Below are 24,920 nucleotides of genomic sequence, written 5' to 3'. Positions count from 1 at the left end.
AAAGAAGTGTTTAAATCCAGTGATATTAGGTTTGTCTTAGAAGCTCAGGATCAAAACAATTCTGCAATTGCCCGAGTAGTTGACTTGTAAATGGCTGTGAATTAAGCAGATGACTTTTAATCTTACGTTTCCAGTCAGAAAACGTATTCCAAATGCTTTGTATTGCATGACAATGCATCTTTTCATTATTCAATAACCAGTCAGAGAACCGCTTGTGTTCCGAAAATAAGTATGTGTACTCAATCGTCCTGAATGTTCTTCAAATTTGTCTTCTTGTGATTTTTTTTTTCTTTCCCAAAAACTAAAGTTGCCTCTCAAAGGAAAGTTTTTTGACATTGAAGAGACAAAAGAAGTATGACATCTACTTTTAGAGGCAAGTCAAAAACAGATCTCTACAAGCTTTCTCTTCTACATGTGCAGTCAGACAAAAAGTTGCACCAGCATAAATTCTATAATCCATTTTTATTACACTCTGATTACTTTAACATACAGTGAATATATACTAAATTTTTTATTTCAGCTTAAGTCATTCGGAATTTTTGATGGAATTGTTGTCGGAACTAGGACTTAGAAGATAAGACAAATTAAATATTTCGATAACCCATTAAGTTCAAGGTCGAAGTTTCAATATTTCACTTTCGGAGAGAAAGGAAATTTTTTCAGTTTTGGTCCATTATCGTAAATATATTTGCTTCGATTCTTTATTTCCCATAAAAGCCAAAAATTTATGAATGGTATAAATATAACGCATAGCTTCAAATTAAAATTTAATAATATACAGAGTGGTTATAATTAAAGTTCTACATTGAAATGGTCATAAAAGGAAAACTACTGGATCAAATGTTATCAAACTTGGTAATCGTGTAAAAGAGGTCATGGGAATTTATTTTCAAAAAAAAAAAAAAAAAAAAAAAAGAAGAAGTTCGAAACCTCACCACCAGGGCGGAAATGGCGCTGTATGCAATATTGTTAAACGAAATATAGGTCGGAATCTAACTTAACCTTTTCTTACACAAGTTTAATATGCTGTATACCCTTCAGAAACTTTGAAGTAAGCAAATTACCATTTAAAGGCATTAAATTCGATAAAAGTCGAGTGCGCCATCCGTGTAAGTGAGAAATTCGTCCGTGAAAACCACGAATTACCGATTAGAAAATGTGAGATCGAAAATCACTCACACATGTATGTACAATCTGGAAATCGTTTTCTTACAGATCGCTAATTTGTAATTTTTGAAGCCTGAATTCGACCCTAAAACATGAAGATACCGATTCAAAATGCTTTTAATCGATTTGGGCCAAAGAAATCCCTCATGTTATCTATCTAGTTCCATTGCATTCTCCTACTGCATTCGATTGCATAGCAGTCATTCCACACCATTTAGTGTTGAATGACAGCTAGTTTTATAACTGAATCATTTTTCTCTGAAGAGCAGTCGACAGCTGGACCACTGTGATTGCACCTTACTTAGAGTCAATGTTAAAATGTTTCGTGGTACATGAACTGCAGTAACGTGGCATTTTAGATACTACGATTTTTATGCAGGGCTGGGCCCCACCTCATGTGTGTCGCACAGTTACTTAGGCAACATTTCCCGAATGAACGTCTTATAGGCCGACACTTCCCCCACTTTCCACCAGACCTCAACTTCTGTGACTTTTGGCTATGGGGTTTATCTAAAAAGCACTGTTTATGGTGATAATCTAAACAATTTGCCAGAAATGAAAAATGTGATACTCCGACATGTCCATAACATTCCTCCTGATATGCTAAACCTGCTGTTGAAAATGTAGTAACAGGATTTAACTTGCTTTCGGAAAATGTTGGACGCTACATTGAACATGCTTTGTAACATGTTTTGGAAACTATTAAACACATTTTAAACAGATGTTTTCATGTCTTATTTTATTTAACAATACTGTATACAGCGCCATTTTTCCCCTGGTGGTGAGTTTTTAACTCTTTTTTTTCCCGCGGAAAATAAATTCCCATAACCTCCTTTACATGATTCCCAAGTTTGATAACATTTGGTCTGGTAGTTTTCCTTTTATGACCATTTCAAATTGAAACTTTAATTATAACTATCATGTAAATTAAACTTTAAAAGTTTGACAGTTTGGTTCAAGTCCCAGCTTTAAATATATATATATATATAAAATCTTTTATATTAATCCTCTTAGAAAGAATGTTTTAAGAAGCTAATTCTTCTCTCCCGTTATAGATTGTATAAAAAAAACAATCTTTAATATGATTTAGATTGTTTCAGCCAATATAAGAATTGGGTCACTCGGTGGTACAGAATAACCCCTGATGGACTGTTTTATTTCTTTGTCATTTAACATAAATCTTTTAATTAAAATATTTATCCTTTGGACTTCGCTTTAAACTTTATTTATAGTTAAAATGACTAGAAAATGAAAAGCTGTCTTCAGCTGAAACACAATTCATGCAATTGATATTTTAAAAAATCGGCAAGAATGCAAAATTTATGGAAGTCCAGCAATCGAAAAATCTTAATTTTCTTGTGCGAGCACTGAAAATAACATTACATATTTTGTCTTCTTCTAAAAAATTCAAAAATCACTCCAAAATAGACACAAACTAAAATGTGGCTGATGATAATTTATCCCTACTAGGATCTGGCAACTAGGTCCAAAGGTCCCTATGATTTCATATTGTAATTGGAAGCTCATCCTGCTAGCAATCAAAAGGTCCAGAGTTCAAATCCCAGCAAAGGCATTACATATTTTCGAGTTTCCTGCTCCAAAATTAACCTAAATACTCTACATACTGGTTAACACTAAATACAAATGTTTACTATTTAAATATTTGTTTAAATCTTCATATAAAGGTTTATAAATGTCTACAGTAGATTAAGACAATTCAGATCAAAAAAAAATTTAATTAGAAAAATTATGCTGAAGATTCATAGGGATTGCGGAAAGGATAAAATTCACACACATTTAACCTTCATTAATTCAATAATAAAACTAATTTTACTGTTAAAAAACAATTTCTTAAGTAAAAACTAAAAATTAAAAACCAGAAGATTTTTGTTATCAATTGGGAATATCTCGGTAGCTATGAATTCAAATATATAATATAAGCTTTTTACAAATTTAAGCAACATTATAAACTGTACTTAATATAATGTGCCCATCATAGCTATTTAAGATGCATGCATAGCATATTAAGCGTTCAGAGTACACTAAGCATTTTGATTTAATAAGTTCAGACACATGTACATCGCACATGAATTTTACAGAAATAAAGGCACCACACATGGAACAAATTGTTGCCACCAAGATAGCACACAAAATGCAAGAACAACATAATGCTACCAAAACAGTAAATATAAATAAATTACATTTATCAGTACCAGAGATAATAATATAAGAGATCAAATGTGCAAAATACTGTTTACAGAAACCAGTAACAATGTATGCTAAGTCAAATAGGTTTGCCCACTAAATTATGCAAATTTGAGCATTATGTGAAATTTCTGAAAAAGAGCTGGATAAATTTTAATGAAATTTGGTATGCATATACTACATTTATAACAGAGAAAGAAATGCACCAAATGGTATGAAATAATTTTACTTGTGCATGATCATCAGTAGAGCTTACAATGCAAGGATGACCAAATTCCACGTTGTGTTACTAAACTGAAGATGAATCTAATATGGGGTATGTTCCCCTCTCACAGACAGGTCACACAACGTGATGGCATATTGGACAAGGAGTCCTTCTGGCAGTTAATTCTACTCTGCAGCCAGTTAGTTTTCAAATCCGGGATGGTCCTCGGAGGGGGATGGCAAGATGAAATTACCCTCCCAAAAGCACCCCAGACATGTTCTAGGAGTTAAAAAGATATAGCTGGCCAATCTATTCAGTGAATATCTCCAGATAATTGTCAACCAGTTGTGCCCTATGTGAAAGAGCATTGCTGTCCTTTAACAGAAATCCTGGACCAAATGCACCCCCAAAAAAGGTGAACATAAGGTTCTAAGATCTCTCTATAATAGGATATAAATTTGTTTCCTTGAGAGGTTTTGGCATATTTTTAAGAGATTGGAACTCATTTATACAAACATCTAACCCAGTTCATACATATTTCTTTAAATGGGAAGGTGTATCAATAGAAAAATTTAAGGGTCCAAATGTGTCCAGTTCCTAATGTGTTACAATCTGGAGGAAGCAAAATAAATGCAATAAGCCTGAAAGCAACCATGAAAAGCATCAGAACAAAGATGATAGAATCATGATATGGGCAGGCATTCTGAATGGCTACAGTGACCTATACAATTTCAACAGTGTAATTATAAATGCTAAAATATACAAAGATAAAATTCTTCATCCTTATGTCAATATGCTTAGGCGTATGATATGAGCAGTAATAACCTCCTCTTAAATGAGTGATAATGCCTGTGTCTATCTTGCTGTACTGGCACATTTTGAGAGTGAAGGAATCCAGCAGATGGAACCCTTTCATATTAAAATCCAATAGAATATGTATCAAATGCATTAGGATGCTGCCTTGCATCATTGCAACTACCACCTAGCAGTCTCCTGAAGTTTCAAGGCATTGTTCATTAACTATGGAACAATCTAATGTGCAGCACAGAAAATCACTGTAATGTTTGCATTTCAGTCAGAAGTGATAATACAACTTTAAGAAAAGAAAAAAAAAATTTTTTTTTTTTTTCAGTTTATCTCTAAAGAATTTAAAACTAACTTTTTTCCTACCTCACTTTATACCCCATTTCTTTTGAGGGGAGGGCTATTCTACAATATGAAACTATGTCAGGTATAACAAAATGAAGATCTTGTGCATTTCATAATCTTAGTTGCAGGAGTTCCATAATTATCAATTTAATTTTTCCTGACAGTAATCCACCATATTTTAAAGAATATTTATATGGTCACTATAAAAAGCACTTTTATTTTAAAAAATACTCATTAAAAACACCACTATCAAAATCACAAATCAAATAAACTTTTGTAATTTAAAATTACATATTTAATTTGTTATACAGATTTTAATACTGATATTAAAACAACTGTAGTTTTTGTAGTGTTATAGATGCAAAACATCTATAACACTACAAAATATTTATATCATGTTTACCTGAAATTTTTCTGGATATTTTTCCTTATTTATATCCTTACCTTAATTTACTCCTTTACATAAATCAGTGTTCTCACTGGTTTCTGAACCATATTGTAAAAGATCCACTTATTTGGGTACTTTCTTATTATAGCTGCACCCAACATTTAATAACTAATAAACTGAGATGTAACATGTAGCAAGGTATAAGAATATGTGGTGAGATTTCGACAAGATATTTCAGTTGATTTGTGATTCAATCTTAGTGGCCCCCTTAATTAAGAAGTACACAATTTGTTATTAGCTTTATCAATACCATTTGAAAAAAAAAAAAATTCCTTTTGCTTTATGTAATTAATTTTTTTTTATCTTCAAGTTTTCAGATTTAAAAAAAAAAAAACTTATTGCAAAAACTAATATTTTAATCATTTTAGTGTTGAGAATAACTCTATACAATAATACATTATGCATTCAGATATACAAGAAAATCTTAATTTGTCAATTTTCAATAACTATTAACATGTTAACTACCACATCAACTGTATTTGGGTGATGGCAAAAGTTCTAATTAGGCTGCATCATCCATATTCGAATAACGATTGTTTGTGTACTTATCAGTTATAAGTAGACATTTGAAAAAAAAAAAAAAAAAGGAAAAGATTGTTGAATGGTAATAGAAAGAAACGAAAAGAATTTTTGCCATCAGCTAAATTTATTTCATTCACTAAACTGAATTGTGCTTCCTTCAGCATCAACTTTTCTTTCTTCCTAAACAACCAATTCTTAAAAATAAAAATATCTCGTAAAACTGTGTATTGGAAATTCTAAAGATATGCCCTTATTAAATATTTTGTGATATTACTCTTGAATTGAAATGTATGGTTTAAGTGCGAAGAACATGATATTTAATAAAGGTAACGATAAAAAAAGGTCGATAAAAAATTTATTAATTTAAAAACGATAAAAAAAAGGCCCCATTGGACATAATTCAAAATCTGGAGGCCATAGTTTTTTTTTTTTTTTTTTTTTTTGTTGCACAGGAATACTATAGATGGTTTCCACTAATTCCAGTAGTACTGAAGCAGATTAACTTTTTACATAAATAAATAATCTTCTAAACTCTTCTAATGTATTTTCATTCTTCAAACATATAGGTATGTGTCATGTAAAAATTTGGTTTAGTTTCCTTTTACTATAAGAATTTTATCCCACTTTTAAAGGGGTCTCTTTTGAGTGAGACACCTGGTATATTCATCCAAAATGTTTATTGCCAGATGAATGACAGTCACAGAAAAGAGATGGAAATGTCAGATAAGAAAAATAAGGAACATTTGTAAATTTTAATTGGAATTAAGGACTTTTAAGGTCCAAAGGTTTTTTTTAAAGACCAAAATTTTAAGTAGTTGCAAAAATGATTGTTAGATAGGAAAAAAAACCTAAGGACTTCAGGACTGTATGAATCCTATCTAACAATCATTTTTGCAACTACTTAAAATTTTTCTCTTATCAGGTTTTCCAAAATAACATCATTAAAATTAGTAATCATACTATCATTAGTGCAAATATTAAAAAGAACACCAGAAGGTTCAATAACAGTGTTAAAATTTACATTGAGAATATTATCAGATAAAGTTAGCATTATCTGAAATATTACTAGCATAGCTGCTATTTTTAGATCCACTGTAACATTTTAAAGGTCAGCTTCCAGCAGTGGATTTTTTAACAGGTAGTAATGTAGTTTATATATAATTTCAAGAAATTAGAAAAATAACAGCCAGTACTTTTAGGACTACAGTTCTAATAATTTTAGATACTACAGCAGAGATTCTCAACGCTTTTAAAGCTGCCGCCCCCTAACAAGCGAAAAATTTTTCAACGCCCCCTATGTAAAAATCTTGTAATTTAAGGTATGGGAAAGGGGGGTTCCTGAATTATAAAACAAAAATTTTATGTAATTTTTTTCAGTAGACTTACAGACCAAATTTGTTTGTTTAACTTGATAGTTTTGCCCTGGAAGATAATTAATTACAGTCCTTTGGTTAAAATCGAAATGACTAATACAAAAAATTCTTAAACATTCTTTTATGTTTAAAAAATTCTTTATTCTTAAATAATTAAAAAAAGAACAGCAAGAAATATACTAAATGAGTAAATCAATGAAAAAATCAAGTATCATCAGTGGGATGTTTGCGGTTGATGTTTCAGAGCCAGTTTCTGAACGTTCGGTTCAATATTTTTAGAGAGATGAAGGCGCAAGACCTCTCTTTCCATGATTTGAAATCAACCTCTCTTTTTTGTAATTAGATCAGTCACAGCATTGCATCCTCACTCAAAAAGTTGGGAGGAAAGGAAGGCAAAAAAAAATTTTTGACGATAGTTCACGATCCTGAGTAGAGGCAACTGAAGCTACTTTTGAAGCCAAAATTCTACAAGATGATCACTATTCTAGAACACGGCTTTCAAAGTTTCATTTGTTGAAAGTACACCTACTTCCTCCCGAATCTAAACCTCTACTTTCTCAATATTTATAAAAGGGTTCATGATCCATCGAGAAACTTCCAGGGACAAAATATCCAAACGCTCAACGCATGCACTACGATTAATGCGCGCAAAAATAGCTGACACATGCACTGTGCTGACTGGGATTGCAGAAAAACCATAGCATCGAGTTCTTCAAGGTCATCCTACATAGAACATAAATTCATATCACCATTCTTAAGAACAGTTGCCTAAGTTTATTTTATTGTTGGTACAAAATGGTGTAAGCTCGATAATCAATTTAACACATTTTTGTGGAAGTTTTAAACTTAAGTTCAAATGCCAAAACATGCTCATTGCCCCCTACTGCCCAAAATAAGTTCAGCACCCCTCAGCATCCTTTTACTGCCCCTGTTGAGAATCAATGTACTGCAGTATATCTTATGGCAATACTAAATTATGCAGTTTAACTACATTAATGCTCACAATATTCATATATTAATAACTTCATATCTCATTCATAACAAATTTAAACTTAATTTTCCAAACTTTCACTTGACATACTAGCACACAAGATTATCAATGTTTTAATTTGGATATTTAAATTAAGTATACAAAACATTAAAATTATTAATTTTGTAATATTTTTTTTTAAAAGTCCTTACATTGATTTCGTTAGCTATTGTATCAGCAGCTTCATCAAAGATAGGTCCTAAAATTTGACTAAATCTACACCAATCTGCATAGAAATTCAGGAATACTAGTTCGTGTGTTTCTATAAAAGAAAATTTATTAAAACAGGAAACTCATTGATTATATATATTAAAACAGAAAAATCAAAATTTAGTTCCTTAAATCCAATTAAAATGAACTTACTAACATAATGGTCAAAATCATTTTCTGTTAATGAAATTGCCTTTCCTTCTGCATAATCATGATTCAGCAACTTGAAAAAGTAAATTTTAATTAATGTGACAATAAAGCAACTAATCCCAGTACACACAAAATAGAAGGATGTTCAAAACAAATTAATAAAATGGGAAGGTTTTAATATAACATATGAGGTAAAGTCAAATTATCATCACTCTTTTTTTCTAATTTTATTACCAAAAAAGAAAAGTTGTTTGCTTGACATCTAGCTTGAAGATTTTATGAAGCTAGCAATGCATACACTACCACACTAGCAAAAAAATCATATAATCACAATGTCAAACTTCAATCATATGACTGGAGTTATATAAACATCCTGCACAACATATGCATGCATAGACTGAAATACATCTTGCATAATGAACTCGGTGCGATGTTGTTGGCTACATGTGAATATTATCAAGACCTAAATACAGAATTAAAATAATTTTAGTTTCTATTTAGACAGCAAGTAAATACAGAAAATGCATTTATGTATAAACAGGCAACAAGATAACATACAAATATATTTCTTAATACGGTCAAAAGTCTTTAATCCGGACGTCCATAATCCGGAATGATCTATAATCCAGACGTCAAAGCTACAAACTTTCTGCGCATGCGTAAACGCATTTACGCATACGCATAATATCTTTACACATGTGCTTAATACGTTTACGCATGTGTGTTTAATGTTTAACGGACGGTATAAGCTAAGCTAAAATTATCTAATTATCTATTTCAGGTAATGTTGCAGATTGTGTTGTTCCTTTCTAAGTGCAATTTTTACAAAATCTTACCTGTGTACTCCTTTAGGACTAAATACACTGCATACAACTTTTATTGTTGAAATTCCGACGTTAACGTATAGCGCACCGCAAAGGGTTAAATCAAATTCGTCATTATAAATATCACGAATACACATCAAATAGTTTTCTGGTTGCAATTTTCTAATTTCGTCTATGCGTAATGTATGCTTTACGCATGCACGCGTTGAAAGAAATGTTTAATAAAGTAAACAAATAAATATTAAGCTCTTTTTTTTGTAAATTTTGATACCCTTTAGATCATAATTGCTCTTTATTTCATAAATTACAGTTTGATATTTTTAATTTTATAATTTCTGTATGCCATCTTACTAGATTTAAACTGATGATCTATAATCCGGAATCACCGAAGTCCCGACGAGTCCGGATTAAAGACTTTTGACTGTAGTATCACTAAAGAACTAAGAGCCAAACCAGATTATCCCAATCAAGCTGACATGAACTAAGTGGCTGAACTTTTACGAGACAATCCTTAGAGAGAAAGGAAAAGTTAATTATTTGAGACATCTTCTAAAATCTGGAACATCCCCCCATCCCAAAACAAACAAAGGTACATGTGGAAAGTGTTGCAGATGGTTTAATCCTAGTATCCAGTGCACACGGAATTTGGCTACTTTTGGCAACTTTATGATAAGCAGTAAAAACCGGACATTGCGATGAGTAGTTAACGGGTCATTCAAAGAAAATATATAGTTAAACATAGTATATACTATGTATATAGTATACAGTCAAAAGTCGTTAATCCGAACTCGTCGGGACTTCGGCGATTCCAGATTATCGATTTTTCCGGATTATAGATCATCAGTTTAAATCTCGTAAGATGGCATGCAGAAATTCTAAAATTAAAAATATGAAACCATAATTTATGAAATAAAGAACAATTATGATCTAAAGGGTATCAAAATTTACAAAAAAAAAAGCTTAATATTTATTTGTTTACTTTATTAAACATTTCTTTCAATGTAAGTTGCTTCGTTTTATGTGATAATACTTTCTCTTTAATTCTATAAACAGACACAATTTCTTATTCAGTTACAAAGTTTCGCTGTTCAAGTCCTATAATTGCTGTGTCGAGAATACCGACTAACTTGTCAATCGAAATTTTTTCGTTTTCACTAACCTCTCTGTCACCTTCTTCATGTATTTATCCATTTTTTGCAGCAATTTCACTTTTTGTTTTATGGACATCGAAACATATTTTCATTTTGTAGATCCTTTGGGAGCTCCAGCATTGGAAATTCTATTTGACATAATCGAAAGTTCAAGTTTACTTTTATAAAATTGCTCTTACAGTCTGCAAAAAATAATAAGCCGGATCCAATTCGAAGATTAAGGAACAACGCAATCATCAACATTAACTGAAATAGATAATTTTAGCTTATACTCTCCGTTACACATAAAACGCGCACACGAAAACGTATTCTGCGCTTGCACACACGCATATGGGTAGTCGTAAAAGTATTACGCGCATGCGCAGAAATTTTTTATCTTAGAGGTCCGGATTATAGATCATTCCGGATTATGGGTGTCCGAATTAACGTCTTTTGACTGTATATGCTATGTATATACATACATAGTATATAGTGTAGAGTATATATATATAGACGTTCTTTGGATCATTTTTGGTGTTGACGATAATTTTCAAAGTCGTGCCAAGGCTGCACCGTATACTAGGATTTTACCGTTGCAGATTATTTAAGTCTTTCACTTCTAATGAATCTATCTTGCTATATTAAACTAAAAAATTGTTGCAGTGTATGGAGTATTTAAATATTTTATAGCTAAAAAATAAACTCAATGTTTCATATTTTAGTAGAGTTTTAATAGTTTTCAAAATTTTATTTTTAACAATTTTTTTCAAATAACTAACCAGAATTAATTCCCATAGTAATCTATTATAAACAGCGTCCCGCAAAACAAATGTCATCCTAGAATGAATTATGTTCATTATGCAAAGCATCATAGTATACTCGTATTATTTTAAAAACTGATAGATAGAAACTGTTTCACAGGTTTCAACATTAGGAAAAATACCAAATCTACCTAAAAACCAAAAAAAAACAACTTTCCAGTTTCAAGAAATTTCACTGGAACTGATAATGCAATAAACTACCTTTATGCAAACCTTAAACAGAACTTTGCTAGTTTTAAAATCTTGCACTCTGAAAACCAATTCCGATACAGTACAAAGTCTTTCATCCGGACTCATCGGGACTTCGGGGATTCCGGATTAGGGTTTTTTTCCAATTATAGATCATCAATTTAAATCTGGTAAGATGGCATGCAGAAATTATAAAATTAAAAATATGAAACCGTAATTTATGAAATAAAGAACAATTATGATCTAAAGGGTAACAAAATTTACAAAAAAAAGCTTAATATTTATTTGTTTACTTTATTAAACATTTCTTTTAATGTAAATTGTTTAAGTTGATTCGTTTTTTGTGCTAATACTTTCTCCTTAATTCTATTAACAGACATAATTTCTTATTCAGTTCCAGTGTTCAAGTCCTGTAATTGCCGTGTCGAGAATACCGACTAACTTGTCAAATCAAAATTTTTTTGCTTTCAATAACCTCTCTGTCACTCTCTTCACTATCAGAAGCGGTACATCGAAACATGCTTTCACTTTGTAGATCCTTTGACAGCTCCAGAATCGGAAACTCTTTTTGACATAATCGAAAGTTCAAACTCACTTTTTATAAAATTGCTCTAACAGTCTGCAAAAAATAATAAGCTGGATCCAATTAGAAGATTAAGGAACAATGCAACCAGCAGCATTAACTGAAACACATAGTTAGATAATTTTAGCCTAGCTTATACTGTCCGTTATACTTTAAACACGCATGTGTAAACGTATTATGCGCATGCGTTGACGCATGCACAGAAAGTTTGTATCTTTGAGGTCCGGATTATGGACGTCAGGATTAAAGACTTTGTACTGTATCTGCTTAATGACTTCTATTACTGGAAATATGTTTTGACATGGTGACTAGTTTTTAAGCAAATATCACAATTCTCATCTATGGTTCTGAATTAAATCTTTATAATGTTGCACTAGTAAATTTTTCAGGGGTAACAAACCTTTTGTTTAGCAATATCCCTATTAAAATATTATGAACAGCATTTCTGCTGATTTAAACATGAGCTTCAATGAATCTCATCGACATTTGATTAAACAGCTAATTAATATACTTCCGGTTACTCTTGGTTCAAGGATGTTTACTGTCATTTATATAACAGGATAGAATTTTAACATTGTTAAAATAATCTATAACAATAAACAAATTTTTATTGCCTAAATATTATGCATTTTTTAAAATTTTAACAAAGAAATTTCTATACTTTATACAGAAAAAAAAAAAATTCAGAAGAAAATTAAAATTTTTAAAAATTCCATTCTGGTATCAGTTATTTTAAAATGTACATATAATAAAATTTTTATTTCACTATAAATATACATGAAATATCTCAAAATTAAGAAAATGGGTTAAGTAATTTTACTTTTAAGCAGCTTTTATAATATTTAAGAAATATGACAAATTAAGAAGAGGAAGATGAAATTATCTGATGGAAATAGATACATATTAGAAATCCTTAAACTCATTTTTTAATTATCTTTAATATAAAGAGCTGTTTCAAAATAAATGCTACCAGCTTCTTTAATAAATTTTAAAGCTGCAGTGCATGTAATTTTAGGAATCAGATTATACAACAATTTCATTTTTCATATTCAAGGCTGAGATTACAGCTGGTGCAACTAGTGCTATTGAACTAAATGGCAGAGTTGGAGAAGGGGCAAATGTTTAAAACTTAGGAAGGCACTGAACGAGTGAATTTAAAAGCTGCAGAAATTACACCAAGACACAAACTAAGGCCACACCAGCAAATAAAACTTAGTTTATTATAATTCCAAGTAAAGTTATAGAGATATATTGACTTATCTGCTTTTTTTTTTTTTTTTTTTTTTTTTTTTACCCTCAGGCTGACAGCATACTCAACCTTAGCATTAGTATTTCAGTGAAACTTTCGTGCAAATTTAAAAACTGAAAAAACAAAGACTTTCTCAAATATAAAAATTTCATTCATTTGAGACTACCTATTTATATTGAAACAAGAAAAGATCATGAATGAAATTAAAAAAAAAAAAAAAACTTCTTACATAGTTTAAAGTAATCAACAATGAAAACTTTAGTTAAAAATTAATTTTTAAAGGTAGCTATCATGAAAGCTCGACATGCATTTCTAAAGAAAAATAATATTTACATGTCAGCTCATAAAGCAGAAAAGCTTAACCATTTAAATTAAAACACATTAAAGCAATAAACGATTATATAACAAGCAAAGTGCATTCATAGATATTTAAGGCAGTTACCTAAACCTAAGTAAGGCAGTTACCTAAACCTAAGGATATTTAAGGCAGTTACCTAAACCTAAGTAAAATCTTTATAAAGAAAAATGGGTCATATTTAGTTTCATATGTGTTAGTTGCGTAAAACGCCTACAAAGGTAAACCATATTGCTGCAGGAACTACAAGTTGAACTGCCGGTATTCTACAATTCACTCGTTCAGCTGTTAAAGCCTTAAAAGATGAAACAGTTATTTTTCTTGTAAACACAGTATATTTCCATTAATTAGAAATTGACATTTTAAACGTACGCTCCCTGCGAGGGACCAGGAAAAAAAAATATCCGACAACAGGTAAATTCAAAACCAGAACTCGCTTACGACAATGACATACCGGTATTACTAGGATAGCTAGATCTTTTATTATAGAAAACTTCTGAACATATTCTGACATTAGCAATTTACAAGTTTTAAGTGACAAATTGATAATCCGCAGTTCAGAATTTAAGGGAAAATATGTTTTCTATTAGGAGAATTACTAACTCAGTACATAATTAGAACCGAAATTCGTCTACAATATAAAACATACGTTTCTGTTACCCATACTTTAAATTGAAAGCTTGTTAACTTACCAAAGAAATAATACATTGAAAAATAACTACGAAAATAATATGAGGCATCCTAAACAAGATTTCAGAATGTGTTATAAATTGCAAAACAGCATACTATACATCGAGAAATACAAGAAGTAACGTGTTAATACCAAGACCAACTCCAACCCCACACGTAATTTTTAGAGTTGAAATTTAGGTGGAATTTATGAAACCGCTAAACATAATAAAATAAATAAGTTGAGGCGTGTTTGATAACATGATTAGAAAGAATGGAATTTAAAAATTTAAGCTCTTTGTGATAAAGTAAAATTCAAACATCAAATTTATTTTATAAAAAATAAAATCAATGATTAATTAAAGTTTTCATTATTTATTTATTAAGGTATTTTTAAAAGAAATTATTAATTGCTTATGCAAATGTGTGTATGTGTGTGTGGATCTGAGTATTTCCATTAAAATTTCGTTTAGATGCTTACCTATTGTATTTCAATAATAAAATCCCAAGATCTTTTGAATTCATTACAAAGAAATGAAATGGAGGCAATTTTTAGTAAAACCATGATCGGAAATTATATCTACCAAATGCGAATACAGCTGAAACTTGACAAACATCTCTTTTTAAGGAATGTCTCAGCTCAGTACAACTTAAAATTTCAAATCTAAGTTACGTGTATTACGTGTTTCTCAAAAACAAAACATAAAAAGATGAAGATAAAGTTTTCCTGATCGCATCTCTTTCATCTTCGAGTTATATGATAATCAATCGAAATAAAAAGGGTAATAAAAATGCTATTACTCTAATAGAAAAAAAAATAAATTGTCTTTACACATATTGTTACATGCAAACCCTTCAAAAGTTAAACATGAAATATATTTTAGTACTCTTATTTCCTCCTCTCAGGAGACATCACACACCGTAGTAAAGATCATAAGTTCAATCTTCAGTTAGTGCTAAGCTTACCTTTAAACATAGCATATGTATAAAAGATACAATAAATTATTACCTGAATATACTATGTGCTTGATTTTAGCTAGTAACTATAATAACTTAAATATTTTTATTGCAGTCTCAGGATAATGTTCAGACTACAGAGTACTCCAAAATCACAGCATTGCAGACTGTATAAAATCGGATACTGAGAATCATTACAAACTCTAATCATGCAGTCAACGCTGAAATCTTGCACAATGACCTCATCCTGCGTTCAAAAGAATCTCTACATACCATTAGCCGAAACGTTTCAGAAAGCTGCGGATTTCCAGCTAGTAAACTATTCCTCTGCTTCTCATAACGAAATACAGGAAAATGATTAATTAGTATAATACTGTCTAATCTCTTAGGTGATGAGACAGCATTTTAAGGCTGGTATCACACATCTATTTATTTCAGACGATCAACTGTTTCAAACAATTTTTCTACCTACTTTATCACTGAAAAAAAACACGCATGATATTTTCCCTTTCTTTCTCAAAAAATTGTAAATCATTCCTTTTCAACAGCCAATCAGCTATCAGCATCGAATTCCCGATCATCAATCATTTGTAACGGAGAACTAGATTCCTTTTGACATGGCAATACAGAAGTGATTTGTCCTAGTTGGCTATTTTATATCATGTGACAAAACAGGGAATTGTACTTAAGAATTGTGCTTTCGAAATTTTTTGGCCCGTCTGACTGTTATGTTATATGCCCATGCAGCAAAATTACCAATGAGCCGGCAAGATCGCACATATTAGCGATAGCCGGGCAATACGTGTATTGATTGATTGATTGAATTTTTTTGAACGTGTGAGCGTCCTTTACCATTGAAAGCAAGACGCATAATTTTTCCCCTTTGTATGGTAAATAATCATAAGTTCTTCAACAACTAAACAGCTATCAGCATCGAATGCCCCGTCATCAACAATCTTTTGCGTAGTTAGACTTAGACAGTTCTATATGACCGAGCTATTGCAGGTGCAACTTTGCCGGTTCCTTAAATTAAGCCCAAGGGCTCATTATATAATGAATTCAGGAAATGGAAAACTTCTCGGATGAGAAAACGGAGAAAGGAAAAGTGAGAGGGGTACCAAAAGAAAAAAGGCCAAAGGCATCTAGCAGGTGAACGGAACTTGACAAGATGAAGAAAATACGAACGGATCCTTCCCAATTCAGAGAAACGACAAATGCAAAACATGGTTCAAAATGCTATACAACAGCAACAAAAGTTCAATACTACTATAAAACTACACAAATTTAACCCATACAACAGAAAATCAATACACAACGACTGTTACAACATCACACTAGAAATCCAAACAACTTAGAGTACAGCACTGTCTTCATCAGATAAAATGAAAGAAATTACCGCTTCCAATAGAGGAGCAAGAGCAGAAGCAGAAGTTTCATCCCATCAACGAGATGGTATACTGGTAGAGAGCGTATTGCAACCTTCAACCGGTTCCAACATTAGTGTCACGTGACTGCTGCGCGAATTCCGAAAGTCCGGAAATACTTTACATTGCTTTCTATGGGACGAAAGACTGCTGCTCTGCTTGGTCACATAAAATTCAAGTAAAAATGGTTATTCGCTGCAGCGCCTACGGATGTAAAGAAAGTTTCGTGAAAGGAGGACTTGTAACCTTTCATAGGTAAGTTAAAACTGCATGATTTATTATTTTATTTTCAGTATTTTTGTCATTTTACTATCTCTGTTGAATTGGTTGGAAAGTTTCAGCCATATTGTATAAGAAAATTGCCGCCGTATATGACATTTTCAGCATGTATTATTAGCATCAAAATGTATTAAATACTGTGACACAATTTACTGGAATCACCCTTTACAAATAATTGAATTTTATATGTTTTTTCCGTGCATTCCGTTGAAATAGAAAGCTGCGCCAATTGGCGTTAACCTTTTTTCGCCAAGTCGTACGCGTTTTGATTTCATAAACAATTACTGCCTGCAATAAAAAAGAAAAATGCTATTATTAGCATTAAATTATTGAGAAAAGATTGTGCGATATGTTTACTTTGTTAAAAAAAAAAGCTGAAGATCTTGATTCATGCAACATTGAACATAAACAGTTAAACAGCATTATTTTAAAAATCAGATTACTTTTATAAAGCTCAATGCTTTATCATTATTTTCTATAAAATCAATTAAAATAATCTGGATTATAATTCTGTCTCATCTACGATGCTGTTAGAAATTTATTGTAATTGAAAAAATGTGATGTGAAAAGCTTACCATATTTTAAATAGTATTTAAAAAAAAAAAAAAAAGGAGGGTGAGAGAATTTTTAACTGTAATATCGTTTTTATCCTAATAATAAATACTGAGTTGAAGTTTGTTACCGTTTGATACATATTCAATATAAAATATTTGTTATAGTTAATAAATTTAAACAAATTTAAATTTAATTTTTAACAAATACGTATAAAAGTAAAAAAGCAAATTTCAGTCCTAAAAAAAAGCCAAAATAGTTTAAAAAAAATGTGCAAACATATAAAAGATTTAATACTCGAACTAATCTACAATATCATTTAAATTCAGAAGCATAATCAAGTGCAAAATAAATCCATTATTTGTTAAAAATTATCATTATTTGTTAAAAATTTATTAATTATTTGTTAAATTAATTAATTATTTGTTAAAATCATCATTATTTGTTAAACATTAAATTTAAATTTGTTTAAATTTAAATTTCATTCCTTGCAGCAATGGCGCAAAGAATATTTAATTAAATTTGTATTTAAATTTAATTTTTTTAATTAAATTCAATTTATTCTTATGAAACAATGTTATAGTTAATAAGATGTATTGATCCCCGCCATGACATACACATGAGTGTGGAAATCAGTAATTAAGTATGCATTATTTTGTCTCAGTAATATAATCTCAAGAAAAGAGAGTGCATTATTTTGTTCCAGTAATACAATCTCAATAAAAGAGAGGCAATCAATGGCATAAATACATATAACAATGTGATTTTCTTTTTCTCTTTAGGATGCAATGCATTAAAATTAAACGAGATTTTTTTACCTTCTCAAATATTATAACAGTAGTGCAATTAATTTTTTAACGTTATTCAAAATTAAAGTTTCCATCTCAATTTTTTATTATTTACTTTAGATTTTCTTCCTAAAATTATTTAACCTAAACATCTTAAACAATGGTGCAAATAATTTAAAGCGATTATTAAAAATATCGATAAAATATTCAGGAAAAAAGGGGTTAAGTTATATCTAAATATAATTGTAAAAAATCGAACAACCTAATTCGAGGCCGTTGTCTGCTGACTGCTAGCAGACGGAAATAAAAAGCACTACCTGCCATATCAAAAGCGGGCCAAACTGTCGATGAACAGCCTAAGCTATCACTCCCCAAGAGCGCCAAGAGCATTAGTCACGTGGTATATGTTGGAGACACCCTAGCAGACGAATTCTCTGTGGGTGAGCCGTCTACCTGTTATATGAAGTCGTTGCATCCCATGAAGGTGTGAGCAGCAAGTGGTCTTATGTTGCGTTTTCATTGAGTATTTCGTAGTTGAAGACTTGGGAATAGTGAAGAAGTTCATTTCGGATGAGAAAGTCAGCATCAGTGATAATACGAAGAAATTTATTCTGCACTATTTGAAATTGATGTAATTCATTAGGAGAGGCAGTATTCCAAGCTGGCGATGCATAACAAAGAATAGGTCGGATACAAGTAGTAAAAATATGTCTCTTGGTTCTTAGGCTAAGGTTAGAGAGCTATTACCTTTATAGTAGAGCTACTAGTAGCCTTAGCATAGGGTAACTAGATTCCAGTTTACATAATAACCCCAAAACAATCCACGGTGATTTGTTGCTTAATACCGTGTGACAAACCAGAAAAAGTGTTCTAATGAGTTGTTCTTTCAAAATGTTTAGAATGTGTGATACGATTTTAAAGTTGGAACGAATGCTTAAGAAAACGTAGCGACTATGATGAAAATAATATTGAGTAGTGACGTAATATTATTTATCTATATCCACAGGAATACTCAGGGCCGGATTTAGACATGATAAGGCCCTAATTAGACATGATATTATATGCCAGTGCCAAATATGATATTCGGTTACTTAGAGGGTTTGTAGGACCCAACAAAGCGGGGGATCTTAAGCTATAGCTTATATTTATATGTAAATCCTGCACTGGGAATGCTGAGGCTGGTTACTTTACCTTTTGAATCGGTATTAAGTTTTCTGTTTTACAGCTTCGATGCTATCGACTTTTTATTTAATATTCATTTTCTTACTCTTTTCGTCAATCGAAATCATACAATAATAATATTCATATTTTAAAACTAGGTAGTTTTTCTTCAAGTCAATTTTGGTCAAAATTAACCAAATAGCAATCCAACATATTTCCATTATTGTAAAACAGTTTAAACCAAATGTCTAAAACACAAAGAAAATTTAAAAAGGAATGAGATGTTAACTGAATAGTGTAGAATTAATATTTGTTTTTAAAAAACAAAGTAATAATATCTTGACCGGAATTATTTGTTCATAACTTTAAACGTGTAGAATTTGAGGCTTAACACCTAGTATATCAGTTTTATTTGAGATTGTAATCCCGGAATTTCGATATTTATCCTCATGTTGAGTTTGAAGTAATGATCGTGAAACTGTGTGAATACTGTACTTGGGTAAATATTATGCCAACTGTGTGTTTTTTATTAATGATGTAGCATTGTAATAGTTTTATATGTATGATTATTTTTTTCAGTAATGCTGCTGTGAAGTATCATCATGCCTCCTAAGAAAAAAGCTCCTGAAACAAGCAAAAAAGCGGATTTAAAAAAGAAGGAAAAAATAATTGAAGTTGGTATTTATAACTGGCCTATATTAATTGGAGTTTTAGTATGCTTCATGATATTTAAAAAGCATATGTTAACTTAACTTTTACTCATAATTAGTATGTTTTATCCAATGGAAAATATTATTATATATGTAAAGCCTGTACAATTATGTCCTGTATTTTGACTATATACTTATGTTTAATAACCTAAATTAGCGTAATTTATAATGCATTCTTCTGGTCAGAAAGGAAGAAAAACGGAAAATATTTGCCTTTTCTTTATAATTAATTTTTAAGAATGAATGACTTGCATGTCATTTGCATGTTGGCATACGATGATGCCTTGATTTTTGTATCATTTGTAACAGGTTTGAAAGAACTTTGAAAGATTGCGTAGAATATTTTTCAGCTGTTACTTGTTTATTCCCCTCCCCCTCTTTAACGTAGTGATGTGAATCCGTTGATTCGTAAGGAGTGTTATTTTATGTTTACGTAACTTTTTCATAACGTATGTAGGCATCTGTTGTATTCCATCATTTGCAAACTTTTAAAAATAGAAAGGTTTTTAATTTTAACATGGAAACAAACAAGTTTCATTAACTTCAAGGAAATAAATCAAGTTTTTTTTTTTTTTTTAAAAAAAAATTCTAAAACGTCATTTGTTTTAATCAGAGGCCAATACCTTTAACTTCTGCTTAATTGATCCATTAAAATAATAGTTCTTGTAATTTTTTTATTGCTGTTTCTCATGAACAATGAACTAGTTTCTAAATATGAATTAATATGTAACAGTTGTATATGCTGCTTACTTTTTTCATTTTTATAATTATTAATATCGGTTAATCATATTAGTTGCATTTAGAAGCATTTCTTGAAAATAATATTCTAGTGAAACATTCCGTGAATACGAATGTTAGAGTTTAATTAATTGGCAAAAATAAGAGTGATGAAAAATTTGTTTATAAAAAGTAAAGTTTAGGTACATTTACTACCTATATAAAAAATAATATTATTGCTGCTATAAAATATAACATTTCTATATTCTATGCTATAAAATAAACGTATAACATGTTTTTCCTTTTTTATGTTATTTTATTGTTTGTTTTAAAATGTATTTTATTGAGATTATGCATTTTTTCTTTGCCTATATTGTAGAATTTGGTGCTCCTTTGACTTTTTAAGTGAAAATATATCGATGTGTACATGGGCGAAGTAAAGGGAGTGTGCAGTGCAAATTTGTGCAATTCTGGGATTTTTTTTTTTAAGTGAAAATAGGTTGACGTGTACATGGATAAAGTCAAAGGAGTGCACAATGCCATTTTTGTGCAATTCGGAGATTTTTTTTAAGTGAAGTCGATGTGTACATGGATACCGAGTTTGTGCAATTGTTTGTCTTGTTATTTTGGCTTTGTGTAGGGGCGATTTTTGGCCGAAAAATCGGCGCTTCGCAAGCCAAAATATCGAGTCAAAGAATTGCACAAAAATTGTATATATATTGTAAAATATATTATTATAAATTATATTGTATATATATTGTAAAATATATTGTAAATATCCATGTACCGCCAAAAATCGCCAAGGGGTACCCTAAACTATACTTTTACCAATAACAAATTCGGAAAAGTATCTTCCAATAAACTTAAATTTTGAAGAAAAAAACTTCAGATTTTATTTATGTAACATACAGCAGTGTGATTTAAGAGACATTATAGCTTTAGGCAACATTTTAAATGAAGTCAGTATCCAGTCATGAGAGATAATAACTGAAATTTGACCTACAAATTTGTTAAATAAAATAGAGCAATTCAGGGAACATTTGATCATACTTATGCTTTATGCTAAACTGCAGTCTTTGGTAGGTGTCAAAAATTGATGGTAATTTGCCATGAGATGTCAGTGTTTCTGTTGGTACTGTCTTCCGTTGTAGTCATATCCTTGATGTTGTCATGTTTTCATGTTGTGTTCAGTTTATAAGGTATTTTTCCAGCCTTCTTAGCGAGCCTTCGTGGTGTAGTGGTCTGCATGCTCAGTGCGTAATTGAGAGGTCTGCGGTTCGATTCCCGGCGAAGACGTTGCTAATTTTTCATCTCTCTGGCCTTCAAAAAAATCCTAATGTCTCTACAGCGGCGCCCGAACTAAAAGGGTGTTAGATGATGATTTTCCTCACCCAGGATTTGGCGATTGGGTCCCCTAGAAACCCCAGTTGCCCTTTAAAAGGGGAAGTATATAAGGTATTTCTCCCGCCTTCTTAGCAAGCCTTCGTGGTGTAGTGTTCTGCACGCTCAACATGTAATTCGCTAGCTCAACATGTTCTGCACGCTCAACATGTAATCCGCGGTTTGATTCCTGGCGAAGGCATTGCTAATTTTTCATCTCTCCGGCCACCCCAAAATCGTAATGTCTCTACAAGTTTATTATTTTCTGAATGCATATCAGAGGTTTCCTCAAAAATAAATTTTAGACCGTTACTATTCTAACAGTCGCTTTGCAGTTGCAGTTAAACTTATGCTGTGGATAGTAACTGGCAGTATCTGTCATAAAAACAGAAAAAGAAAAAAAAAAAAAAAAAAAAAAAAAAAAAATATCAACAGTATTGCACTATAGTTTCCTCCATAGCTCCCAAGATAATCAATCCTCAGATTGCCACAAAAATTATGTTGTCATCTACTGAAGCTGGTGATCTGGTGTAACACATTATTATACTTTTTTATAATGTGTTATACCAGATCACTAGATGTTAGGCTTGCTTGAATAAAATGCCTTTTAGCCGTATCTAAAAAAGTCTATTGTAGTTCAGTGTTTTAGGAGAACTTTGAGTAAAAAAGACTTAATGTGTTTAAAACTATCATTTCATGTTATTTACTTAACAGTGTGTTTATTGAGCTGTTAAATATTAATGCCTTTCTTTATTTAACTTTTTCATGTCAGTAGAGATGTATTGAAGCCATTTAGTCTACTATTCATTCAGCAGGGTACAGAAAAATAAATTAGGAGGGACTGCCATTTCCTGCAATAAATTTCTTTATTTAGTGTAGTGTTGTAATTGTAGGAAATACACCACAATCTTCAGGAAAAGGTTAACAATATAAAATAACAATAAGTGAGTTATTATCATTATTTTTTTGATGATGCATGATTTTGTTTGAAAAAAAGTCTTTAACTTGGAAAAAAAAACCTGCTTTTGTGAATTTAGATATGAAATTTTCCAACTATATTGAATAATATATGCAGAAATTATTTGGTAAAAGTGTATTGAACATACCTTTAGAATTTCCAAGGTCCTTTTAACTTATTTCTTGATTATTTTTTACAATTTTTAAGGTATATGTATATATTTTCTGGAAATTTTTATTAATTATATGGCACTAATCTCTTACTTGGCCAGTCTCCTGAGGTGGTTTTTATAAAAAAAGAAAAATATATGTAATGATTTTAATGAATCCATTTCAATTGTTCAGCTAGTAATTAATAATAATTGAAATGAATCTGTATTTATTGCTTTTAAATCATTTAGTATGCTAATAATGGAATAAATTTGAAAGAAAAATTAAATATTATGCGCTTCACCAAAAGGTAAAAAACTGGCACATGGAAGATAAAAATATTTTATATAGTACAAAGTCTGTAATCTGGACGTCCATTATCTGGAATGATCTTTAATCCGGACCTCAAAGTCACAAACTTTGTGCATGCGCGTAGAGAATGTGCATACATTATGCATGTGCGCATTGAAAGAAATGTTTAATAAAGTAAACAAATAAATATTAAGCTTTTCTTTTGTAAAATTTGATACCCTTTAGATCATAATTGCTCTTTATTTCATAAATTAGTGTTTCATATTTTTAATTGTATAATTTCTGCATGCCATCTTACCAGATTTAAATTGATGATCTATAATCCGGAATCGCCGAAGTCCCGACGAATCCAGATTACAGACTTTGTACTGTATTAGGCAATTCAGTATAAAGTGACTGAGATGACAAGACATTTTTTAATTCTTTATTAAATTTGAAAAGCAATTTTTGATGTTTTTCCAATCAGCAACACACTTCCTTTATATCGTTGAGTTTTCTGACTAAATTTGAAACATAAGTAACTTATGCTTTGCTGAGTGACAACTCAAAGCCTTTAAATCACTGAATCACTGAGCTTTTAATAAAAAGTTCATTAAATCTGCACAAATTACGAAGATGGCCTATTATGTTGAAACTTTTCCATAATGTGAGGAACATACATACATAAGATTCTTCATTATTTAATAGTAGAGGTAAAGAAAAAAAAAAAAAAAAAAAAAAAAAAATTTGTCATATGAATCGGGCATATAAAAGAATAGCATTTCATGTTTTAGTATTATGTTTTATTCAGAATGTTTTTAAGAGACAAATTTTATCTGATTATGGGCATTTTAAATGCACAGCATGATTAGATTGAAATGTGTAATTTAGATTTGGAGGAATCGCTAGGAAACATGTTTTTTTAAAGGTGAAAAATTATGTTCTGAGAATTTCAGATTACAGTTAGAGAAGAACTTATCAGAAAGTAAAAAATAAAGCTTATTATTGCCAACTCGTATGATTCTTTACTAGAACACTAACAGAAACATACTATATAAAAGTTAGTTGAAATGAACATGAAAAATTGACTGATTTTTTGTTGAAGCTTACTCAAACTATATAGCAATCATTTAAATAATGTAGCTTTTACTTCATTCCTGTCAAAAAGGTAAAAGTACCTTTCTGAGTCCTATCTCTTTTCCTTCATTCTTTTAACTTTTGTGAATAGCACTAAATCTTCTACTGTAACTTATGACGAAATTGAAGACAGTAGTA

General features: G+C 30.7%; 2 protein-coding genes across 2 annotated transcripts in view; one reads left to right on the top strand and one right to left on the bottom strand.

The window, feature by feature from the left end:
- Window positions 1-14,479, bottom strand: part of ERp44 (Endoplasmic reticulum protein 44) — a 72,542-nt gene extending 58,063 nt beyond the window's left edge. Inside the window, exons 1-3 of the mRNA XM_085810670.1 lie at window positions 14,303-14,479; window positions 8,463-8,532; window positions 8,252-8,361 (exon numbers count right to left, since the gene is read on the bottom strand). Of these exons, the coding sequence (XP_085666796.1) occupies window positions 8,252-8,361; window positions 8,463-8,532; window positions 14,303-14,350 (228 nt within the window). The 5' untranslated portion in view covers window positions 14,351-14,479. The remainder of the gene's footprint in view (window positions 1-8,251; window positions 8,362-8,462; window positions 8,533-14,302) is intronic.
- A 5,340-nt stretch (window positions 14,480-19,819) lies between these two features.
- LOC118199532 (zinc finger CCCH domain-containing protein 15) overlaps window positions 19,820-24,920 on the top strand; it is a 76,758-nt gene continuing 71,657 nt past the window's right edge. Inside the window, exons 1-2 of the mRNA XM_035371422.2 lie at window positions 19,820-19,939; window positions 20,020-20,114. Of these exons, the coding sequence (XP_035227313.2) occupies window positions 20,043-20,114 (72 nt within the window). The 5' untranslated portion in view covers window positions 19,820-19,939; window positions 20,020-20,042. The remainder of the gene's footprint in view (window positions 19,940-20,019; window positions 20,115-24,920) is intronic.

The sequence above is a fragment of the Stegodyphus dumicola genome, chromosome 2 (genome assembly GCF_044657685.1).
Source record: "Stegodyphus dumicola isolate Sdum_Otavi_A_Nest chromosome 2, ASM4465768v1".
In the NCBI taxonomy this organism is placed as follows: domain Eukaryota; kingdom Metazoa; phylum Arthropoda; class Arachnida; order Araneae; family Eresidae; genus Stegodyphus; species Stegodyphus dumicola.
This window is presented reverse-complemented; position numbering and strand designations above follow the sequence as displayed.